Genomic DNA, 22,067 nt, shown 5'->3' on the forward strand with positions numbered 1-22,067 from the left:
CTTAGAGCCTATTCTGTGCCTGGATTTACACTTGCTAAATCATGGATTCCTCTGGGATTGCACTTGTATCTCATTTTATATGCAGGAATACTGTCCTTGAAATATATATTAAAGTGTTTAGAGTGATGTGTGTTAATGCTTGCACAAAATGAGGACACTTTTAATTCTAGTTTTCTTTTTTTTTTTTAGATAATACCAATGGTGCAGGAATTTATCATTCATAACCTGGGACGTCCATTTATTGAGCCACCTCCATTTGATTTGTCCAAAGCATTTTCTGATAGTAGCTCTTGTGCACCACTGATATTTGTACTTTCTCCTAGTGCTGACCCCATGGCAGCCCTTGTTAAGTTTGCTGATGATCAGGTATTTCAATATCTCCAGACTTTTTAAATATAGTTGATGTTCGTGTGTGTGTGTGCACGTGCATATGTGTGTATGAAGCAAGAACTTCATTTCAGTACAAGTTGAAATGCCAAAGTAAGCTCAAAACCCTGTTTTCAACTGCCCAAAACCATGTTAAAATTGATCTCATGGATCTGTTTAACACAAGGCACTAATTAATGCAAGTGGATTGTTTTTAGGAATGAACAATTTGTCTATTGGTCATAAGGAATCATATGTTAAATATTTTGGGCGTATTTTATAATGCAGTGATGTCGTGATCTATTTAAGCAGTTTGCGTAATCTAAAATGGAAAAACGGAAGAAAACCATACTAGTGTAAACATTCAGTTTAAGGAACCTTATTAGAAGATGGTATTTTTTTTCTAATAAGCATGATGTGTAATATATTACTTAATCAAAAAACACTGTAGTAATATAAGATCGTAGGTGGCATCTACACCTCAGAATTCAAATACGGATTTTTGATGGCTTTGATTCTTGCATTTCCTGACTATTATTCTGTCAGAATTCTGTGCTGTTGAGAATGACAGACACACTTCAAGTTTCCAACCAGTGGGCTGTAAATGTAGCCTGCATTCTGTAGTGGGTTGTCTACATCCTAAAGAGTATGCTGTTTTTAGGAGTATTTTGCAACTGTGAGACTTTTGCAGTTCTGGATTAAAGGGATGTGTAGTTGGAGCTTTTCACTGGAAGACAGATAAGAGGTTTTAGTCAACTGGAATGACACAAAGAAAAAGCTTTTAACTGTATTTTAAAATATACTGTACATTAAATATTTCAAGAATGCATATAGATGTGAACTGTCATACTAGAAGTTTTAGTGTATTTATGCCATATTATTCTTACTTATCATAAGCTTTCTCTGTGCAGGGATACGGTGATACAAAGCTGAGTTCTTTGTCACTTGGTCAAGGCCAAGGCCCGATCGCCATGAAGATGATAGAGAAGGCAGTAAAGGACGGAACATGGGTTGTTCTGCAGAATTGTCACCTGGCCAGTTCCTGGATGCCAACACTGGAAAGAGTCTGTGAGGTAAAAATAAGTATTATCTTCTTCTTAGAACTACTTTAGAAGGCATGTCTGATCCAGCCAGCCCAGCTTAGCACCCTTCATGCTGGTTCCCATGAGATAAGGGTCATTGTCACCTGTTGAGTCTTTTTCCTTCTGCCTACTGGAGTAGCAAGTGCTGATGAACGTCGTGGGTCTGGCCCATTCCTTGGGCATCTATTCCACAAACGTACCCAGAGAGGACAAAGTTTAGTTCAAAATACTGAAGTCTGGAATAAAAATAGACCAGCTGTAGAAGGAAAGTTGTCATTCATAACTGTCACTTTCACTATAATCACATATAAGCATTTAAGAAACTAAACTCTGGACTGGTATATTTTCCCACTTAAAAAAATTGCTTTTATAGTAACAACATATGAGGTATACATGAGTCTGTTGTGTGTTCCAATTGCCTGTTTTAATATGTGTTTATTGTAGGAGCTAAATCCTGATACAACCCATCCAGATTTCCGAATTTGGCTCACCAGTTACCCATCTGCCACTTTCCCAGTGTCGGTGCTTCAGAATGGAGTGAAGATGACTAATGAAGCACCGAAAGGTTTACGGGCCAATATAATTCGTTCATACCTGATGGATCCAATATCTGATCCTGAGTTTTTCAACAGCTGCAGAAAACCTGTTAGTAATGTATTGGAACTTTGTAAATCATTTGAAGCAGACCCTGATGACAGTGTCTGTATGCTCCAAGGGAAAAAACCTCCAAAATTAAATAGTTGTCATCCGCTGCAGTGAAACTGGTTTAGATTAGTGGCAATAGTGAAGTAAATTATATTTTTATTTTATTGCTAGTCTCCTTCAATTGAGATTTTGTGTTATGCCTTACAGTTCTCTAGTTTAAAAAAAAAAAAAAAAACACCCTAGGAAAAATCTTAACTGCTCTTTCATAATTAAATGTCTGTTTGCAAACTTATTTTACAGTATTTTATTTTTCTATAATTAATATAGTTCTTCTAAATGAGGTCATATGCTTAACTAAATGGTCTCAATTGAAAAACAACCCCAAAGTTCCTTCCTGAGGTTTTTCTTTGAAAGCTTGAAATCTCTCTTTTTAATGAGAAGAGAAAAAAAAAGCAGAAATATTGTGTGAACAATGTTTTATACAACAATGGTGTAAAAAACAGTCATAGGTCCATGCTCTCTTACACATCATTGTATGTGTCATATATATCACATACATGTGGTTATATAGCTTTAAAAATGAAATTGCTTTGAGGGTTCACACTGGTTTAAGAGAATATTTAGAACTGATGCTTATGACAATTTGAAGCTTTCATATGTCAAGAAAAGCCGCCGCTGACTCATCACCAGTGTGTTACTGGAGAAAGAAATGGTAGCTCTACAGTGACTCAGAGAGAGCACTGCTGCACAGGGGGTGAGAAAAATGAAACACTTTAAACCAGCCGTGAATTCTTAATGGTGATGCATTTGTTTTGAAGGCTGAGTTCAAGACGTTGCTGTACGGCCTCTGCTTCTTCCACGCGCTGGTGCAAGAAAGGCGGAATTTTGGGCCATTGGGTTGGAACATTCCGTACGAGTTCAATGAGACTGACCTCCGCATCAGCGTCCAGCAGCTGCACATCTTCCTCAACCAGTATGAGGTACAGGAACCTCTCTCAGCAGTCACTGGGCCTTGCTGACGCTTTCTGGGACTGTTCATGCATGTCCCAATGCTGGCTGAGGGCTCCACAGCAACAGTGCAGAGCGGGCAGGGAGTGAGAAACCAAGCTCTGATTGCAGTAGGGCTGAGTACATTCTTTGTCAGTGGTCAGTGTCCCTTGAGCAGTATAGAACTGACATGGGAGGCTTTCAAATGACCATTTAGATGTTCTGCCATGCAAAATAGAGCAGTGTTTGTTCTATAGAGTTGCCTTATTCATTGGAATCTTACCCTGTGTCTGGGCAGGAGCTGTGGTTTCAGCTCTTGGTGATGTTACTGCAAACTGTAAAATACCGTACTAAAATACTTAATTGCAAATCGTGATTTACACAATGACAGGGATAATGCCAGGCCCTGGACAGGTGCAGATTAATAACAACCTTTATCTATTTGTGCAAATTTGGCAGATGACATTTTCATCCCTGTTTGCAGAGCTCAGCAGTGTTTCGTAGAAGCCACTCTGGAATTTGCTGGCAATACATGACACTTCTTTATGTTCCAGCTTCCTCAGCAACTCCGTGTAGCCCAAATCTGTTACAGTGATGGCTGGGGGCAGTTGAGGGGGTGTTATTTTCAGCCACTGTCAGCCTGGAGTGGTTTTGGTTCTCAGTGTGGTTAGTAGGTCAATTGTGATTCAGCAGGAGAAAGCAACTTCATGAAGGTGTGTGTTTCTTTTCCTGTGGGAAAGCAAAGGGGGGTCTGGGGAGGATGTCCTCCCCTTGTGTGACCAAAGCTTATGAGCAAATGTAGTGCCTAGCAGGGAGGGAAGCTTCTTTTTCCTGCCAGATATGTAGTAAACAGTGTTCTTGGTACTTTTTTTCAGCTGGTTTGCTTTATCCTAGTTCTCAATGTATTATCCACTCTTGCCCTGACTTCCTGTAAATAATTGTTTGCACAGCTATGGCCCTGTGACAGCACACATTATGTATAGCCATAAGTTTTTCATAAATCTCAGGGAGTTCCAGCTGCATTACTGTGGAAATTTCTGGTGGTGTTATTCTTCAAAAGGAGCAATGCTGGGTGACTTGATAGATGATTATTAAAGTATTTGAAGATCAGGAGATCAATGGTACAAGCATGAACCAGCAGAAGCAAATAACAGCTTTTAAACTTTACAGTGAAAATTCTGGATGGCTTCCAAAGAAAGTACAATGATACCAGTATAGCTGCCCAGAGAAGTGCTGGGCTGCAGGTCAGATCATGGTCTTGCATTTTTTCAGGAGGTGCCATATGATGCTCTTCGCTATATGACTGGAGAATGTAATTATGGTGGCAGAGTCACTGATGACTGGGATCGGCGTACGCTGCGTAGTGTTCTAAACATGTTCTTTTCCTCGGAAATAATTACAAATGTAGATTATAAATTTGATCCAAGTGGCCTCTATTTTGCTCCTCCTGAAGGAGATGTGAGTATCCCGAACAACGGAATTACTAACAGCTTATTTTTTAAAAAAAATACATCTATCTTTACTGACATTGATAGGTGCCTCAGTGCTTACTGCTGTTGCTGCTCACTTTTGTGGCTTCATCTCACATTCTGTTAGACCCTGTTTCAGCAACTTCTAAGGAATGGAAATGATGGGAAAAACCACCCCAAGTATTACCAAATGAACTGACTTTGCTCTGTGTGAGTCAGCACACGTAGGGGACAATAAGGGAGGAACCCAGCCTGCTGAAGTTAAAAGCATTATAAAATAGGCATAAGCGGGTGAGTTGAGCATATCCGCTGGAGGTATAAAGGACACAGGAATCAGCTGAATTGATCACAAGGGAGAACGATGTTCCACATCAGCAAAACACCTTCACGGACACTTGGCAAGCTGCGGACCCAGAAAGGGGCTGCAGCCTCCTGCGCTGGGTATTGTATTTTGTAGGAGTATTTCCAACAGCCATCAGAAGTGATGTCAGAAATTATTTAAGCCAAGCCAATCCTGATTTCAGGGTAAGGGCCAAAGGAATTTGTGAGGGTCAGCCCCTGTATTTCCTTTTATCTCTTAGTTTACACGCTGTATTCATTACACCAGGAAAGTTTGTAGTGGTTTTGACACAGAGCTGGCAGCCTGTCATGGGCTGTTTGGCTCTTTCTCTGTCTCCTTTTAAATTTAGAGTTGGTTTTGGGTTTTTTTCAGTACGAGAGCTATATTGAGTATACAAAGACACTTCCACGGAATCCTTCCCCAGAGGTATTTGGAATGAACGCAAATGCTGATATTACCAAGGATCAGTCAGAAACACAACTGTTGTTCGATAACATTCTTCTTACACAGGTATGTAAAACGTCACACATCATCTTACCATAACTTCCTGTTCCATCTCCACATTAGTATGTTCAGATTTTTTTTTCAGTTTTTACTGTACTGTATTATGTTGTATCTCCATTCTGGTGAAATTACTGTTCCACCTATGAATCTCGTGGCAGTGGAAGCAGGATTTCAGGGAGGGCAGGGGAAAGAAAGAGACACACGCAGATCTGTAGGAAACCAGATTTTGTTAGTTCTAAGGTAATAATTTATTGCAATAATATAGGGAATTGTGAAACAAATTAATTTCAATCATAAGGGAGAGTTGGAACTGTAATGATTGTTTAAAGAATGCCTTTATACCAGTTCTACTTTGCTGCATTTTAAATACTTGCTGTCCTAAGTTCTTTTTCTCAAATCCAAATTTTTTTCTCTCTCTAGTGTAAGGCATCTAGTGGTGGTGCAAAATCCACCGATGAAGTTGTTAATGAAGTCACAGGTGACATCCTGAGCAAACTTCCTCCAAATTTCGACATTGAAACAGCAATGAGAAGATATCCAACCACTTATACTCAAAGCATGAATACTGTGCTTGTCCAAGAGATGGGACGCTTTAACAAATTGTTGCAGACAATACGGGACTCGTGTGTGAACATCCAGAAAGCAATAAAGGTGAGCTGAAGAGAGAACCTGTCAAGGCAGATACCTAGAGCCCAGACTCCATCTCTGAGCGATTAATGCAAATCCTTTATGGAACTGAGCCTGAAGTCTGATTCAGGTCGGTCAGTCAAACACTTGCAAGAATCTGGATCCCACACTGATTTATTGATCTGTATCTTAAAACTGCTAGGAGTGCAATGGAGTATAAAAGTACTGTTGTGCCTGCTGTAGAGAAACCAAACCAGAAAGTTTTTAACTACAGATTTGCTAGCAAATAAGACAAATGGTAACCAGGTTCACATCTGTTTTTCTGCCTCACTGGCATGAGAGATTGAAGCACCTCACACAATTTCTTACAGCTGAAAGCAGATCTCCTCAACACCTCAAATAGCAAATTACTGCCGGTGAGGATTCCAGTTAAGATATCACAGACTAAAGTCAATGGTGGTTCTCAGTAGGAATCAAAAGGTACAGCTAAGCAAAAAAAAAAAAAAAAAGTAAGAAGTCAGTTTGGGTAATTTGGGCTAATTTTTATTTATACTATTATAGCTTAAGGCTGATAAGGCATTAAGAACAAAACAAAAACCAAACAGCTCTTCTCTCCCTGTTAAAGCCAAACAAGCTTTAAAAAGCTTGTAGTTTTTTTTTAAAAAAAAAGCTTGTACTTTTTTTTGTACTTGTACAAGCTGAAAAGTCTGCTGCTTTAGAATAAGGCACTTGGCAGCAATGTTGTTTTGAGGAAACTTTAAATAATAATAAGAAAAAAGAGCATTTATAGTTAAGAAATCTGAGAAGTGCTCTGGGAAGACCATGTTCCTAAGGAAGAATGGCAAGGGAAAATATTCCAGTATGGGCAGTTTTCTCCAAAAGAGGCCATGGACCTTTTCCCTGACCAGTCTAGTGACAAACTACCAGATCAGACCAAAGGCGGCAGTCACTTTTGATGAACTCCAGGATGCCCATTCTTCTTCTTAGTATTGCTCCTGTCTGACTTAGCCAGTAAGTTCATCACATCTGTCAGACAAAGAGCTATGTTGGGTTTTGATCATTAAAGCACGGCTGTTAGGCAAAGCATTTTGACATCTTCCTTTCCAAAATTTCTTGTAGGGGCTAGTAGTGATGTCTGCTGAACTGGAAGAAGTGGTCAACAGCATTCTGAATGGCAAAATTCCAGGACTATGGATGAGTAAGTCTTACCCAAGCCTCAAGCCTCTGGGCAGCTACGTGACTGACTTCCTGAACAGACTGAAGTTCTTGCAGGTGAGCACACTCTCTTTACACAGATTTCTTCAGTGCCGCTTATTATTTTTGTCTGTTGACATCAGGTGACTGCTCCACAAGTGAGCACACACACAAATTACTTCCACTGAGTAATTAACAGATGAAGTTCAGTTCATTTGTGCATCTGTTTTGTAGAGCCGTAGCAGCATCTAATGAAGCACATGTTGCCGCATCCCTTTCACCTCTGAAAGGGAGCTGCAGGACATCAGCAATGTTGTCTGACAGAATTGGCCTCCTGAAGTGAATGTACTAAGGGCCTCTTAAACTGCATCTAGATCTGGTGCTGGTAATGAAGTTAATTAAATCAGAACTTAGGAAAATACTGTTGAGTTTCTTTTCCAGTGAGCCAACTTCGTAAAACATGTTAACACAAAATCTTAAAGTCAAATACCAGGCTTTCAGTAGAGTGCTGGTGAAGAAAGCTGGATGAGTTAGGGAGAATCAGTGGGGTTCCTCCACCTGTAAGACTGCAGATTCCCAAAACTGACTTAAAATATATAGAGCCTCAGCACCATGCTGTTGGTTTAGTAATCTCAATCAACTGAGGAAAACCAATCACATAGCAGGTTGCCTACTCCCTACCTGTTGTAAGAACAAGTTCCAAGATAAAATACCTAGGAACAAAAATCATAAGTAAATTAAAAAAAAAAAAAAATCAAAAGCATCCAGTTTCAGGTCTGGAAGGATATTAACAAAATCTGCATTTCCAGAGAACCTCGATGTTATGGTTTTGGACACACGTCACCCAGTGAACACACCTCAGTGACTTCCACTGTCATCTGTAGTAATCCTGGCAGCAATATGTGTAAAGAACCAAAGTGCCATTTCTTGAACAGAAGCCAGGACAGAAATTAAACTTTGTACAAACAGAAAACTGCTGGTGTCTATGAGGATGTTTATTTATTGGGAAAAAAACTACCTACTAGTAGAGACAGCTAGATTAGTTGTCTTCATTGTAATTCTCTGCAGCGAAAAATTGTAGCAAAGTTTTTTCTGACATGATTCAAAACTGATGTTTGCAACAGTCAAGAAAATGTCGCCTTGCATGCAGTAAATATTCACCATTGCAAGACTTCACATATATTACAACCAAATCCAATGAATTTTGGCATTTTTGAAAATCATTTTTATTACAGAGGCCTCCACAGTGTAAGCTATTAATAAAAACTTCAAACAAACAAACAAAAAAACCCCCTCGCACCCTGCCAAATCAATTGAAGTTTAATTAGGCCATGTTCTCCTTATGAGGGAATCATCCCTCCTCATCTTCAACTTGCTGTACACACAAGATGTGACTTTGTCCCTGGAAGGGAAATGTGACCCTTCCAGAGAGAAAACAACCTGCAAAAAATCTGTTGTTTGCACAGATAAACCAAGGCGAAGGCTGAAAAGCTTCAGTAACCAGGGAGATAAGGAGAACTGAACATTCAGGTGATGAACTTACAGGGATGATGTGTGTTTAACAGACTTATTCAGACCAAGTCATTCACATAAGCTGAGTATTTCCAGGCAACAGCATTGGGTTTTTTCTCTGTGTGGTTTTTTCTTTGAGGGAGTTTTTTTAGTTTGAGTTGGTTTTTTTTTTTTTTAATGCTTTTAAAAAACATTTTTTGTTTTTTTTTTTTTTAAAAAAACAGCTCTAGTGACATTTTAAACAAGTTGTTTAAAAAGATGTGGCCATCACCAAAGTTCAACTGCTTTCAGGAAAGACAAAGACAATCCTGGATTCACACAGGGAGAAATTACTTTTGCTGGTTTTCTAGAAGATATTTGCTTTCCTCAATACTAAAAAAAATATAAAGGCAGTTGTTTTTTTTTTTTTCTTTTCTCCTCCTCTCTTTTGCTGCTGCAGCTGTGGTATGAAAATGGAAATCCACCAGTCTTCTGGATTTCAGGGTTCTTCTTCACTCAAGCCTTCTTAACAGGTGCACAGCAGAACTATGCCAGAAAATACACCATTCCAATAGACCTGCTAGACTTTGACTATGAAGTGCTGGAAGATAAGGAATATGAAGTTCCCCCTGAAGATGGTAAGTAAATGCATGACACAATTATCTGCCTTTGCTGATATATTCAGAAGTTAACATTAATTGGCAGACTCAGAGTTATGCAATTAAGTTAATTAATTCAGCGGGAAAACATACACAACCCCACTGCTCCCCGTGAGATCCACAAGAAGTGAGGAGAAAAAATACCAAGTCCTTAAGAACTGCTGAGATGAGCTCACCTCCTGGCTTAGCGTGCAGATATAAAATAACACCAACAGGGGACATTCCTTACCCCAGATTAAACTTTTACGTCATATCCAGCTTGTCTTTTTAAAATTTTTCTTTTTTCACTCCATTAACATATGTGTCTGAAGATGCACATTTTGCTAAGCTAAGGAAAACCAAATGTTTAGTTAAAATAGCCTACACAACTTCTCTACTGTCCCTACAAAAATATATAATGTGCAATAAGGGACCACTCTAAGAGGGGCAAAAGCTGTATTTTTTTAATAAAACCATTTTATTGGATATTACTTACCTTATGTTCCATTTGCAGATATATTTGTTAGCTTGCCCTTCCCCAGACAAAAAGGACAGCTGAAACTGAACTGAATACTTAAATATTTAAATACTTAAACTTAATACTTTTTTTAGTACTTGTCTGAGGCTCAGGTTGATGGAATTTGTGTGAAAAGGAGGGCATGGCAGGTTGGCTGGGCCAGCCCCATCCAGGCAGTTTCTGTTGCAGCAGGTTTACTTTTTGTTGTAGAAGTTACAGAAAGACTGCTTCTATGATCAAATCCCCAAGTTTGGAAACGTTGAAGCTGGCAATGTGTTGTACATAGAGAAAACTTTATAATAGTGACAACTGTACAAATAGTGTCCTGTACTTTGGAATGATTTCTAACCTCTGTCACTCAAAAAGGCTGGATACAACTATGATATTGCTAGACACTGTAACTATAAATCTTCATAGACTTGCAATCATAATAAATTGTAGCACAGCATAAGAGTGTGCTATACTCCCAAGTGATTTGATCATCACTTGAACACATAAAATTGACAAAAAGTCCCACACAATCAGATGATGGTTAGCGAAGTGCATTACACTAGCTGCTGCTCTCAGCACGCGGACTTTCTCAGTTTTTGTGTCATACGGTGTCATTTCCAACTGATTCAGGGGTCTACGTTCAGGGACTGTTCTTGGATGGAGCACGCTGGGACAGGCAAATGAAGAAGCTGGGAGAATCTCATCCCAAAGTCCTCTATGACACGGTACCTGTGGTCAGTATATTTCGTTTGGTGACATTTTCTAGTATCACATACCAACAAATACTGTAGAATTGATATGCTTAGATTCTAGTCTTGAAGGAAGGAACAGGGTAATTCTTAAAAAAGAAATGAATTAAATTATTTTGCATTGAAATAGAAGCAAAGTGTCTGAGAGGGGCTGAGAATCCTCTGTTAATAATGACAGTGAGAGGAAGTTTGGTGTTGCTTATTTTAAAACAGAGAGAAAGCAATCTGCTAAGCAAGAAGAAAACAGGAAACAGGTTTTCAGAGCTATCTGTTAAAAAGCAAACAAAACAGAAAAGCCAACAATGTGAAAATGCTTTGGCCATGCCAAGCCTATTTCCCTGGGTTTTTTTAAAGGGAGATGAACAGGATTATTTTCTTCTTCCCTGCAGATCTGGCTGAAGCCGTCTAAGAGAGCAGACATTCCCCAGCGCCCAAGTTACCTGGCCCCAGTATACAAAACCAGTGAGAGAAGAGGGGTCCTGTCCACTACAGGCCATTCCACCAACTTTGTCATCGCCATGACTCTCCCGTCAGACAAACCGCAAGAACACTGGATCAGGCGGGGCGTGGCGTTATTATGTCAGCTGAGCTCATAAACCTCTCACCAGTCATAGAGATATAGGGGCATTTTCCCTGTGGCTTAGAAGGGATTGGTGTTGATCCTGAAATACCACTAAAAAGAGGAATCAAAATGAGTGTGTTTACAATGTTCCATTGGTGCCTTTCATGAGATTTGCAACCAAATACTAAACCATAAAGGCGCACAATAAAACCTTACAAAGGCCAACACAAATGTCCATTCCTTGAATAATTTTATTTTCTGAAGGTTCCTTATTTATAAGGAACATACATAAAATGAACACAACACTGTTGACAATGAACAAAACAGCATTTGATAATTTCCAGCTTTATAAAATTTTAAAAAATGATTTAGTTATAACAAAAAGACTGATAGCTCAGCAAGTTATCTCATAGGACCATAGTCACATTTTTAAACCGTAGATGCAATTGTTAATGGGGGGGGAAAGAAAAAGAAAAATTAAAAAAAAAAATCACACTGCATCTAGCAACTACAATATTTTCTAAGCATACTCACAGTGGATTGAGTGCAATGTGATCTACATCAAAATTCATATGGGATGTCACACAGTGACAGCATTGTAATATACAAGTAACATTTATGCCCTCCAACAAATACAAGTTAAATGAGACTCTGGATTCAAGCAGAATGGAATGTTGAAGCCAAGTAGAAATGTAGTGGAATTCAGATTGTCTGTAACATGACTCAAAAGTGTACAGGAGAATCATTTGGAATTCGGTACTGGTGGAAACATAGAGAAGAAGTCACAGCTGTTACACTGCTCTTCATAACTTGTAATAAATACTAGAAAATAAAAAGAAACAACCCATATGTAACAAAAGAATACAGTACCTACCTTCAAGGACCATGTTTTTCCCTTGTCTGAAGATGGTCTTGGAAGGAAGTGAACTGTTTTCCTCCAGAGGCAGTGTATTAAGCTATAACTATATTCCAACTAATACAAAAGTAAATATACTACCTGAAATATAGAAATCTTCATTTGAAAAGTATTTAAAGAAATAACCTTTAAAAATTATTTGACAAAATAACAGTTTGCCCACATACTGACTTCCTTATATTCAACAGAATTAACAGAAAAGGAAAATGAAGGGTCAGTTTAATACATAGGAAACATGGGTTGTTAAACTTAGATCCTCAAAAGGTATCCAGTGAGTTAAGTCTCTTTGAAAATGGTACTCAGTGACCTCACATGGGCACTATGACAAACTGTCACCCAGGATCTTTACACTGCCGCCATTCAGTAATCTGAAGGTACCAACAGTGTGTTTGCTCATTAGGGTCCAACAGTAAATTTGTTTCAAGAATGAAAAAGCAAACCTGAGTTCAGAGCATGCAATGGCTGCGTGCCCGAACTCCCGGCTTTTGGCTTCTTCACTGAAGAAACTGCAGCCTTCTTGGAGATGGACCCTTCGTACTGTTCCTTGATATGGCATGAGGGAGGAATACTGGCAAGAACCAACAGATATCTTGAAAATACATGAGCTGCTCTCAGTAAAAACTACATTGACCAACAAAGCTTCACAAAGGAAAGGGCCACAGCAGACACACATGAACTTGAAATGGAATGAAGATACCAACTGGCTCGCATTAAAGGCGTCAGGATCAGTGTTCTTAGCAGCTTACACTGGCACCAAGCAGACTGAAACAAAACTTAGGGCACATCGTCAAAATACAGCCTTTACCTGGCATACACAGAAAAGAAGATGAACTCTATGTTTTAAAAAAGGCTCCTACCATGCTTAGGACCGGTACTGCAGAATCAACTTGCACTCCTCACCGACTCCCCTTTTTTTAAGGAGATGAGTACAAGAAGAACTTGTGTCTGGCAATATCAGCACAATCTGATCTAGGACAGCTGATCCCAGCAAGTTAAGGCCCAAATTGTCATTCTTCCAAATTACACATACCAGAGATCTATCACACCTGCTTTTTAACAATCTAATTTAAATACCAAAATTATAAAAAAATAGCTTAGAAATTAACTCCTTTATGCTGAAAGTAGAAATCTTCTTACATACGCTCTACTGCCAGAAAGGGCTGGTGCTACAATGTCTGGTATCAAGGCATTGTAGAAACAGATTTTGATCTGATCTTAACAGTATTGTAAATAACCTACCAAGTACTACATACACAGAGCATAATTTAACCTTTGTGCCCCGGTTCAATAACTAGCATCTTGCACTTTGGATTGTTTGAACACAAAAAGGAGAAAACAGTTCAAAATAATTGTTTAAAAAAATGACAAAGTTCCCATATGGATTCTCTGTTAAAAGAGTTTGCACAAATTCACAGCCACAATTCTTCAGTAGTTTATGCTGCAAGTGGCACACAATACATGTTTAGCATCTGTAAAAAAGAACCAGAAATAGCTCAAGAACTCCAACATCAGGGATTTCCCCAGGCTAACACTAATTCTACTGCATTTTGCATTTTCCTACTAATACCAAGGAAGAAACATCAAATAAATCTTAGTCAGGAAAACATCGTCAAGCTGATCGTCGACAGAACACGGCACGTTGCAGCGTATATTGCAGCAGCTGCCTTCTTACCCACGAAGTTTATAGTGATGGAGTGCAGCTTAATGCATCCTTTAAGAATTTAAACAGTGTTTAGGTTTTGGTTTCTTTTTTAAAATGTAAACCAGCACAGTGGTTTCCAGTCGTGTGCTGTTGTAAGATATAACACTTCCAAGTCACCACTATGCAGCAGAATCAGCACAGAATGAAATAATATATATACACACACATGCACATATATATATATGCATGCATATCTATATATCTCTCTCTCTGTGTATCTATACATATATATAGATATATATGTGCGCTATGTAAGACATGGCACTAAAAGCTCACTGAGGTTCCTTGCAGAGGTATGAATTTCAGCTGTAATGTTTTCTGGATTCTGTTGAAATGTACTAATGAAATGGGATTTTCCGAAATGAGCAGATCATTCCCTGGACTTTTTCTTTCTTAACTGAGCAGGGCTTCCTGTAGAGTACACTGAACTTGGATTTCTTTCTCTTATTTAGTATTTCCTAATTGTCAATCACTTGTGTTTAGAAGATGCATTGGGTATCTCATCTGATTTGAATTAGAAAAAAAGCAGAAGTTAATCTACAGGGAAATGAACATACTCGACTTGTGTAAGTAGTGCAAGCCGCTGCTCTTCCTCTGAGCGATGTGCGTACAGTGAAACAGTGCAGACTCAAAGCCAGACAGTCACGTTACTGTCACCACAGCGGTGACCAGAATTGGGTCAAAACTGGATGTCCAGCACGATTTTATCTTCATAGAGGGCAATCACCAGCATGATGGCAAATCCCAGAAGCAGGCCTAAATTCTGAAGAATGAACTGCCCCACAGGACAATAACCATGTTCTTCATTATCTCCGTCTCCATGAAGCATTTCTGGAAGCTAAAAGGAAAAACAATTTAGAAAGTTATTTCAGCTCTGTACTATTAATACACAGACAAGTTTACAAGATGATATTGTCAGGAATAAACACTCTAGGATTCAGTTATAAAAACAATACATTAAGATATAACTAAAACTCCTCCCAACCACCACATATGATAAAAACATGATGGTATCATGTACTTACAAAACAAACTAAAAATGCCTTTCCTTTGGACATTTTTTTTCCCAGCTTTTAATGGATCACACATTCGCTTAAACTTTAAGTTCCTCACAATAAGAACCAGCCCAGCATTCTTCGAGTTCTGCTTTTTCAAGTTTTTTTAGTGAACTAAAATTAAGCCATGCTCAAATAAAGACAATAAAAGCTTTGACTATTGCTGCAGTAATTACATTGCTACAAACATACCCTTTATAATGACTTTGCTGATTAACTTAGCCCTTCCTTCATCATGTTATATGCTTACACATATTCACATACATTTCCCTGTTAAGTACGGGAATAATAGCAACAAGAAATTCTATGAGAAGCTATAAAAAATTCTGAAAGCTCTGGGTATTCCCTATGTTACTCGCCTATGAAGAAAAGTCAAATAGTGCTGACAAAAGCAACCAATAATAGTAGCCTTGGAAGATGTAAAACTACATCTTATCGAGTGTCTTACAAAGCCACCCATACAGAAGAGAAATAACATTAAATGTTTTACCAAGAAATTAATTCAAGAAAGCATAAAGAAAGTGAAGGAATTCCTGCACGACATCCTTAGAACAGAAAAACATAATATAGAACAAAATGGAAACTTCAGATAGTTCACAGCACAAGTCTCTATTGCTTTTCATTCAAGAGGCTGGAACAGCTGGTTATTCAGAGTACCAGAATTCTGCACAACAGACAATGACAAATTATCAGAGCATCAAATCTGCTAAAGAAAACCAGATATTCCCTATCTGGTCTTGTACTACTGTTTTTAGAAAAGATACAGAAAGCTGACAATTAATTTGATCCACTGAGTATTTAAATATAAAACAATACCAATGTGAAAAATGTTTATCTCTACTGGAACATCGCTCAAAGCCAGAACTCCAGTTCCATATAAGAATTTTTCTCTAAGCAGTATGTAGCCACACCAGGCAATCCAAGCAGGAATCCACTGATAGGGAGATGGCTACTTAGTCTATTTGAGGAGAAAAATAACAGCTGTGAGGAAGCTCGCCTCTGCTCTGGATGTCTGTGCTAGGAAAGAGTCATTTGTGAAGGAAGCGATTGAAATCCAGGGAGCCACTCCACCAAAAGCTGTCTGAACCCAAAGCGTAACTTGCACTAAAAAAAAGTCACAGAGAGGGACCAATTCTTCTCCACGTCAATGCCCAACTGCACATCACACAATCAGTGCTTCCAAAGTTTAATGAACTGGGCTATGAAGTTTTGCTTCATCTGCCATATTCACCTGACCTCTCGCCAACTGACTACCACTTCTCCAAGCATCTCCACAACTTTTTGCAGGGAAAATGCTTCCACAACCAGCAGGATGCAGAAAACGCTTTCCAAGAGTTTGTCAAATCCCAAAGCATGGACTTTTACACTACAGGAATAAGTAAACTTACTTCTCATTAGCGAAAATGTGTTGATTGTAATGGTTCCTATTTTGGTAAGTAAAGATGTGTTTGAGCCTAGTTATACTGATTTAAAATTCATGGTCCAAAACTGCAATTACTTTTGCACCAACCTAAAATTTTAACAGGGTCACTGGCAGACTTCAGTAGCAGAAACCCAACCAGGCGAGCAACTACAAAACTTCACTACATCTCTCCAAGTATCTGCAACATTTTAAAAAGTTGTAGAACAGAATCAGCCATCTCTATCTGCAGATATTTTATGTTAAAACAAAAAAAGTTCTGCCATAGGTGCCATTTTGAGTCCTAGTTTTATGCACGGAATGCAAAAATGACAGAGAACCGTAACAATCTTACCATGTCAACCAGTGCCACGTAGAGGAACATGCCTGCAGTGATGGCAAAAATCCACAGGGTGATGTCATTAGCGTACTGTCCCACGGCTGTGCCTATCAGCATCCCCAGGTAAGCCATCAGGGCAGACAGCAGGTTGTACACAATAGCTTGCTTTACTGTCATACCTGCTTTAAGCAGCACAGCAAAGTCACCTGAAATGGAGACAGAATACGGGGGTTTAGTATCAATGCTTCTCGGGGGAGCAGGTAGATAAATGAGCAGACATTTACCATCTCACCAACCCCAGGCATTGCCAAAGTCAAGATGCTGCTACAGAGGCTCAAAGGACAACTAGACAGCAGGATTTGACAGCTCTTCTAAGAGCTGTATTTATGCACAGCAATCACTCAATTAAAATATAATTTACAGGTGCCTCTTCATCATGCTGATTGTCAGAAAGGTAACAGCAATTAACGCTTCCAGGTAAATGGAGGAGCCTAGATCTGGTCCTCCCGCAGAGAATGTATCTGTGCGTACAGACTTGTCTTTACTTCACAGATGTTCTTCATGGCACATAAGAACAGAACCTTAGTTTTGATCAATACCTGTGAAAGTTCCTCTTAGTTATATAAACCTCATTCTGCAAATTCAAGAAGAGATTAACAAGGCCTTACTCCCCACAGAAGGTGACAGCAAATTTGGGAAACATAGTACTAGGAAAAGGAAAACTTTCAGAAAGAATGACTTCACAGCCAGGCTGAATCAGTTTGCTGGTTTAAGACATGCCAGGCTAACCTGTCTTACTTTGAAAGCAGGACAGCTCTGCTAAAATTGCTGATAGAGGAAGATGTTCTAGAAAGATCTAAATTTTCATCTTGTGATCAGCTCTGATAGTTTTACCCCCTTCAAACTGAACTCTTGTGAGTATGAGTGAAAGATGATAGTTATGCAGTTATGAGGGTGATTAATGTAATATTCTCATATTAGATATGCTAGAAATTAATTGCTCAATCTAGAATCAAAGTAAAAAATATATATAGCCAACTACTCACTTCTTATACAAGGTTAATTTAATCATGTTAACCTAGAAAGTTATAAGCTCACCAATATATATTGCAATATACAGCAGCAGCTTCACTTAACTGATGATTGTATAGTGCTGTTGTCAAATTATGAACATCTGCTCTATTATTTCCCATCTGTGCCTATCACTTCCCTTATACTTAGTATCTACCTATATAAAATGCTTTCACTCATTGCCTCTAAGGGTTGTTGAAGTACTTGTTTTACCTTACTTTTGACCATTCAGAGCTAGCAGCTCCTCAATTAAGCGAGCTGTGAGTACATACACAGTTTAATCTAGCACAATTTCATGTTACCAGCAAAAAAAGATGACTCCTCCTCTCTCTAGCCACTCTTTTGTAAATCTCAGGGTGCACTAAAACTTCCTGCACTGTGCCTTCTGGCTCAGAGGAATACAACAGGTTTTATCACAGCTAGCTAACCCCAAGAAGAAATGCTTCAATTGGTGGGGAAGAATCAATGGCACTGGCTACTCTGCCTACAGGCTTTACACCCTCAATACTTATCCACACCTACTGGACTCATCAGCAATTGGTACGAAGTATCTTCTGAAGATGTCCACAAAGAATTGTACTTAAGTAAACTTATGTTTACTTCTATAACTTAACTTTCTGTAAGACGTCACACAGAGTACTGTGGAGCTCTCTCTATAAAATGCAGAGGTATAACACCAAACTGTAAACCATATGTTCCTAAGAACACTTCTGAAACATGTTTAAAAAGCTTGACAGCACTGCTGTGACTAAATACCTACCAAAATAGTCCTGTATTAGTATTCTCATTGTGTACTCTGAAGGAATATTGCTCCATTACTCTCTGAAGTTCTGGTCACTCTTGCAGCATCTGCATTGCATTATGCTTATCAGGATGAGTATCACAACAGCTTTTAGATACATATTTTGTACAGATGAAGAGACTGAACACATTTAGTTTATATAATTAGTTACCTAATTCATGGGGAAGCTCATGACAAAATACTGCTATAGATGTACTAATTCCTCCTGTCAGTCCAGCACTAAAAGCTGCTCCTAGAAAAAAGAAAAAATATTCAAATGATATTTTACTATTTTCAAGTCAGAAAATTTAATCTGCAGACTTTCCAGCGATGACATCTGACATCCTCTGTTAGAATGCACGCGTTGATATTTTTTTCATTATGTCTGTGTCCTGTCTGTATAGAAACTGAAAATACTGGAAGTATCCTGGATAAGCATTACTGCTGCATACTTTATTATTCAGTTTATCTGAAGGACAAATCTTGGGCGAAGAGAATACAACTGAGCAGAACATAGACATAAAGGCAACAAGCTAATAAATAGCACCACTTTTACACTATGAAGTACATCGGGACAGTTAAAAATGCACATGAGCAACAGTCTGGCTCTCTCCTTTCCAGGCTGGAAATCCAAACTAATATTTAATCCATAACCTCTCTATTTCCTTTATGCTTATTTGTAGAGCACATATCAGCAACATTTAGAAGCCAGACCGGGAAAATAATGAGAAAACCATTGGCGTAAACCTCTTTCAGTAACTTTTGTGTAAGCTAATTTAATTCAATCAACTCTTAAGGTCATACCTTAAATAATTCTGAGATGAAAAAACTGGTACTAAATTTCTGTACTGCAGCAGAGAAAGGCACAAGAGCCTACAGCGAGCAGTAAAAACAGGCAAAACGAAGCAGAATGAGAAGACACAATTTGAAGACAGAGAGGAAATTTAACTTCCCTCTGGATTCCTCACAACTCGATATATTAAAAATATGAACATGCTTTTCTAAAATCTACGTTTTACCAAAGATACCGCTGTTTGGGCTTGACAGAGGACTATTTAGAACTGGAGTTTCAATACAGTGAAGTTCTCACCAGGTGGCGTAGTGATCCTTTCTGGCCTTAGAAGCCAACTGTCTAAATGCCTTACCCATTTAATGTGAAAATGAACCAAAAAATTATTTTATATGGAATTTAGTTTCTTTAGAAATTGTTTGGAGAAAGTGGAGAAACTATACTACATTCCATTATTAACCCCAGACCCTAATAAGTAGCTTATCCCCCATCCTTCAAGATGGATGTGTTCCTTCTGATAGTATAATAGGTCAGAACCCTGTGTACTCCTAGAAGCTACTTTAGTAAAAAATTAAAAGTATGCACTTCAGTACTCTCACCATCATTTTGACTTGTATGACATATATTCAAATTAATGTGTTTTACAGTTCAAATAACATTTAGAGGTTTATGTGAATCAAAGTTGATTTAACAAATCTAACAAAATCTGTTTGGTACTTCAATATCTCCTACATTTGGCTAGAAATAAACAGCCAATACTTTGCTCGAACAAAAATTAACACTATCCTAAGTAGTACTTTTTAAAATATTATTTTGCTAACCTGACTCATAGTACATTTATTATTTACAAGTACTGTATAATTCTATGCATTAGTAATAATATAAATAGTATTATTATTTTAAATAAATCATTACAAATAAAACTGCAAGGAACTTACTTATTATTTGAAGGCAAATACTAAGACCCAAACAACGCACCTGCATTATATGTGCTCCATAATTCATATGGAGATTTGTCTGCACCTATCTTTATTTGGCAGAGATTGCTACTGTTGCTACTATCAATACAGTAATTTTGGTGGAAATAGTCACAGAATATTAACAAACGGAAGACTATTACAATTGATGGCCTTTTAATTTCTGCTCTGAAGGAGATTAAACAATGCCAGTAAGCACAGTAACTAACTGGAAGCCTTACCTATGATCACCGATAAGTAAAATATTACCCAAGTTACTAAAGGTAAGAAGAAACTGTGGAGAAATACTCAGTGCTTTTGCTTACCGATTGCTAAGCCATCACTAAAGTTGTGAATGCCATCTCCCATAATTACCATCCACGCAATATTAGCTATCCCAGTATCTTTCAGGTCTTTTCCAGAATGACAGTGGCCATGGGAATGATGGGAATGTTTGTGATGCCAGTGGTGACTGTGTTTTCTAGCTATGATTTTGTCTTCGCCGTGGCTGTCATACTCTGAATCATGAAGATCATGCTCATGAGCAGCATGTGAGACATCATTGTGAGAATGGTGCATATTGTTCTCCTCTTCCACGGACAAGAAGTTTTTGGGCGGGGATTCCAGCTGGCCATCTAAATCAGTTAGTTCTGTTTCATTGAGTCGGTCTTCAGATAACACCGAGTCATCTGCTCCTACATGGAAGCCAGTTGGGAGAGACACCGCATTAGTTCTTACTTAAAATATCACCAGCAAATACTGCATCATTGAGCTAAGAATTTAACTGCTTCGTGAAAGCAAAGAAGTATTTTAACACACACAAATCTAGTGACTTCGTTGTCAACATTCAGTCCAAAAAAAGGTATTTCTCACTGCCCCATTTTTTCACTAATTTGCACATACAGCATGTAGAAGTCTCCGCTGCAAGGCAACAGAACTGTATCCATATCCATAGCACACAGCATCAGCTGTAGCCCGACCTAGGCTTGGATCTGTAATATTGCTACTGACAAAGCTGATTCAAGGTTGGAAAGGGAAAGTTGCCAGAATGATAATAATGTTTTATGTGCTGTTGATGGAACCTGAATGACTAAGGAAACCTGAACTGGCAACTCTCTATGCGTGCTCACACAGGTCGCAACTCAGCACAGCAGGATCTGCCACTGACACAACAGATCTTTACATAGTTTCTGTGTTGCTGTCAGACACTCGTGTCGTACAGTGAACTCCTTCCCTGTAGCTCATTACTCTGCCAGCAATCACAGCCATTTTTACAAAAAAATACAAAGTGAAAACAATGCAGAAGGTGTATGTGCAAGAATTTTAAGTCTACTAAGATTTTTGAAGTATTAATAAATAAATGAAACTGGCAATCTATGTTCCAGGAAACAAAACCACTTGTAACAAAAAAAAAAAAAAGGCAGTTCTGGACAATGAAGTTACTAGCTCACAAAAATTCCAGAAAAAATATTTCAAGAGTCAAAAATAAGCAGACAGCAAGCAGAATTAAAAAAACAGGCACAGAGTACCTAAGCAGGAGACAAAGAGTTCTAGATAAACAGGCTCTTAAACATCATTTGGAAGCTGTTTAAATAGAAACGGAATGGCCATTCAGGTCAGTGGTAGTGGCACTGCAGTTCAAAATTCAAATTCAGCATGGGCTTCCAGTGCCTGTAGTACAAGTGATTTGCTGATCAGCAGAGTGCATTTTTGGAGGAATGGTATTACAAAACAAGAATGTACTCCGTGTTACTAGGAGCAAAATTCCTCTGATTGCCCGTTAAAAGAAAATGAAGATATCTCAAATATATGTACCACCATCCTCACAGCTGAAAGTCTTTCTATGTTCTGTCAACGTCCTAAATCCCATTTTATGTCATTTGAGTGGAGAAGGC

The 22,067-nt window shown here is 38.5% G+C and overlaps 2 protein-coding genes across 3 annotated transcripts in view; one reads left to right on the forward strand and one right to left on the reverse strand.

Annotated features, from left to right (window-relative positions):
- Window positions 1–11,196, forward strand: part of DNAH7 (dynein axonemal heavy chain 7) — a 103,255-nt gene extending 92,059 nt beyond the window's left edge. The window contains exons 54-64 of the mRNA XM_065638272.1: window positions 190–366; window positions 1,278–1,439; window positions 1,893–2,093; window positions 2,912–3,073; window positions 4,353–4,538; window positions 5,262–5,399; window positions 5,814–6,044; window positions 7,140–7,292; window positions 9,166–9,343; window positions 10,482–10,585; window positions 10,990–11,196. Coding sequence (XP_065494344.1) covers window positions 190–366; window positions 1,278–1,439; window positions 1,893–2,093; window positions 2,912–3,073; window positions 4,353–4,538; window positions 5,262–5,399; window positions 5,814–6,044; window positions 7,140–7,292; window positions 9,166–9,343; window positions 10,482–10,585; window positions 10,990–11,196 — 1,899 coding nt within the window. The remainder of the gene's footprint in view (window positions 1–189; window positions 367–1,277; window positions 1,440–1,892; window positions 2,094–2,911; window positions 3,074–4,352; window positions 4,539–5,261; window positions 5,400–5,813; window positions 6,045–7,139; window positions 7,293–9,165; window positions 9,344–10,481; window positions 10,586–10,989) is intronic.
- A 718-nt stretch (window positions 11,197–11,914) lies between these two features.
- The window catches only part of SLC39A10 (solute carrier family 39 member 10), a 59,536-nt gene continuing 49,383 nt past the window's right edge, over window positions 11,915–22,067 (reverse strand). For both annotated transcript variants that reach the window (XM_065638082.1, XM_065638081.1), the window contains exons 7-10: window positions 20,499–20,867; window positions 18,599–18,679; window positions 16,590–16,780; window positions 11,915–14,618 (exon numbers count right to left, since the gene is read on the reverse strand). In XM_065638082.1, the coding sequence (XP_065494154.1) occupies window positions 14,460–14,618; window positions 16,590–16,780; window positions 18,599–18,679; window positions 20,499–20,867 (800 nt within the window). In that variant the 3' untranslated portion in view covers window positions 11,915–14,459. The remainder of the gene's footprint in view (window positions 14,619–16,589; window positions 16,781–18,598; window positions 18,680–20,498; window positions 20,868–22,067) is intronic.

Source organism: Caloenas nicobarica, chromosome 6 (assembly GCF_036013445.1).
Source record: "Caloenas nicobarica isolate bCalNic1 chromosome 6, bCalNic1.hap1, whole genome shotgun sequence".
Taxonomy (NCBI): Eukaryota; Metazoa; Chordata; class Aves; order Columbiformes; family Columbidae; genus Caloenas; species Caloenas nicobarica.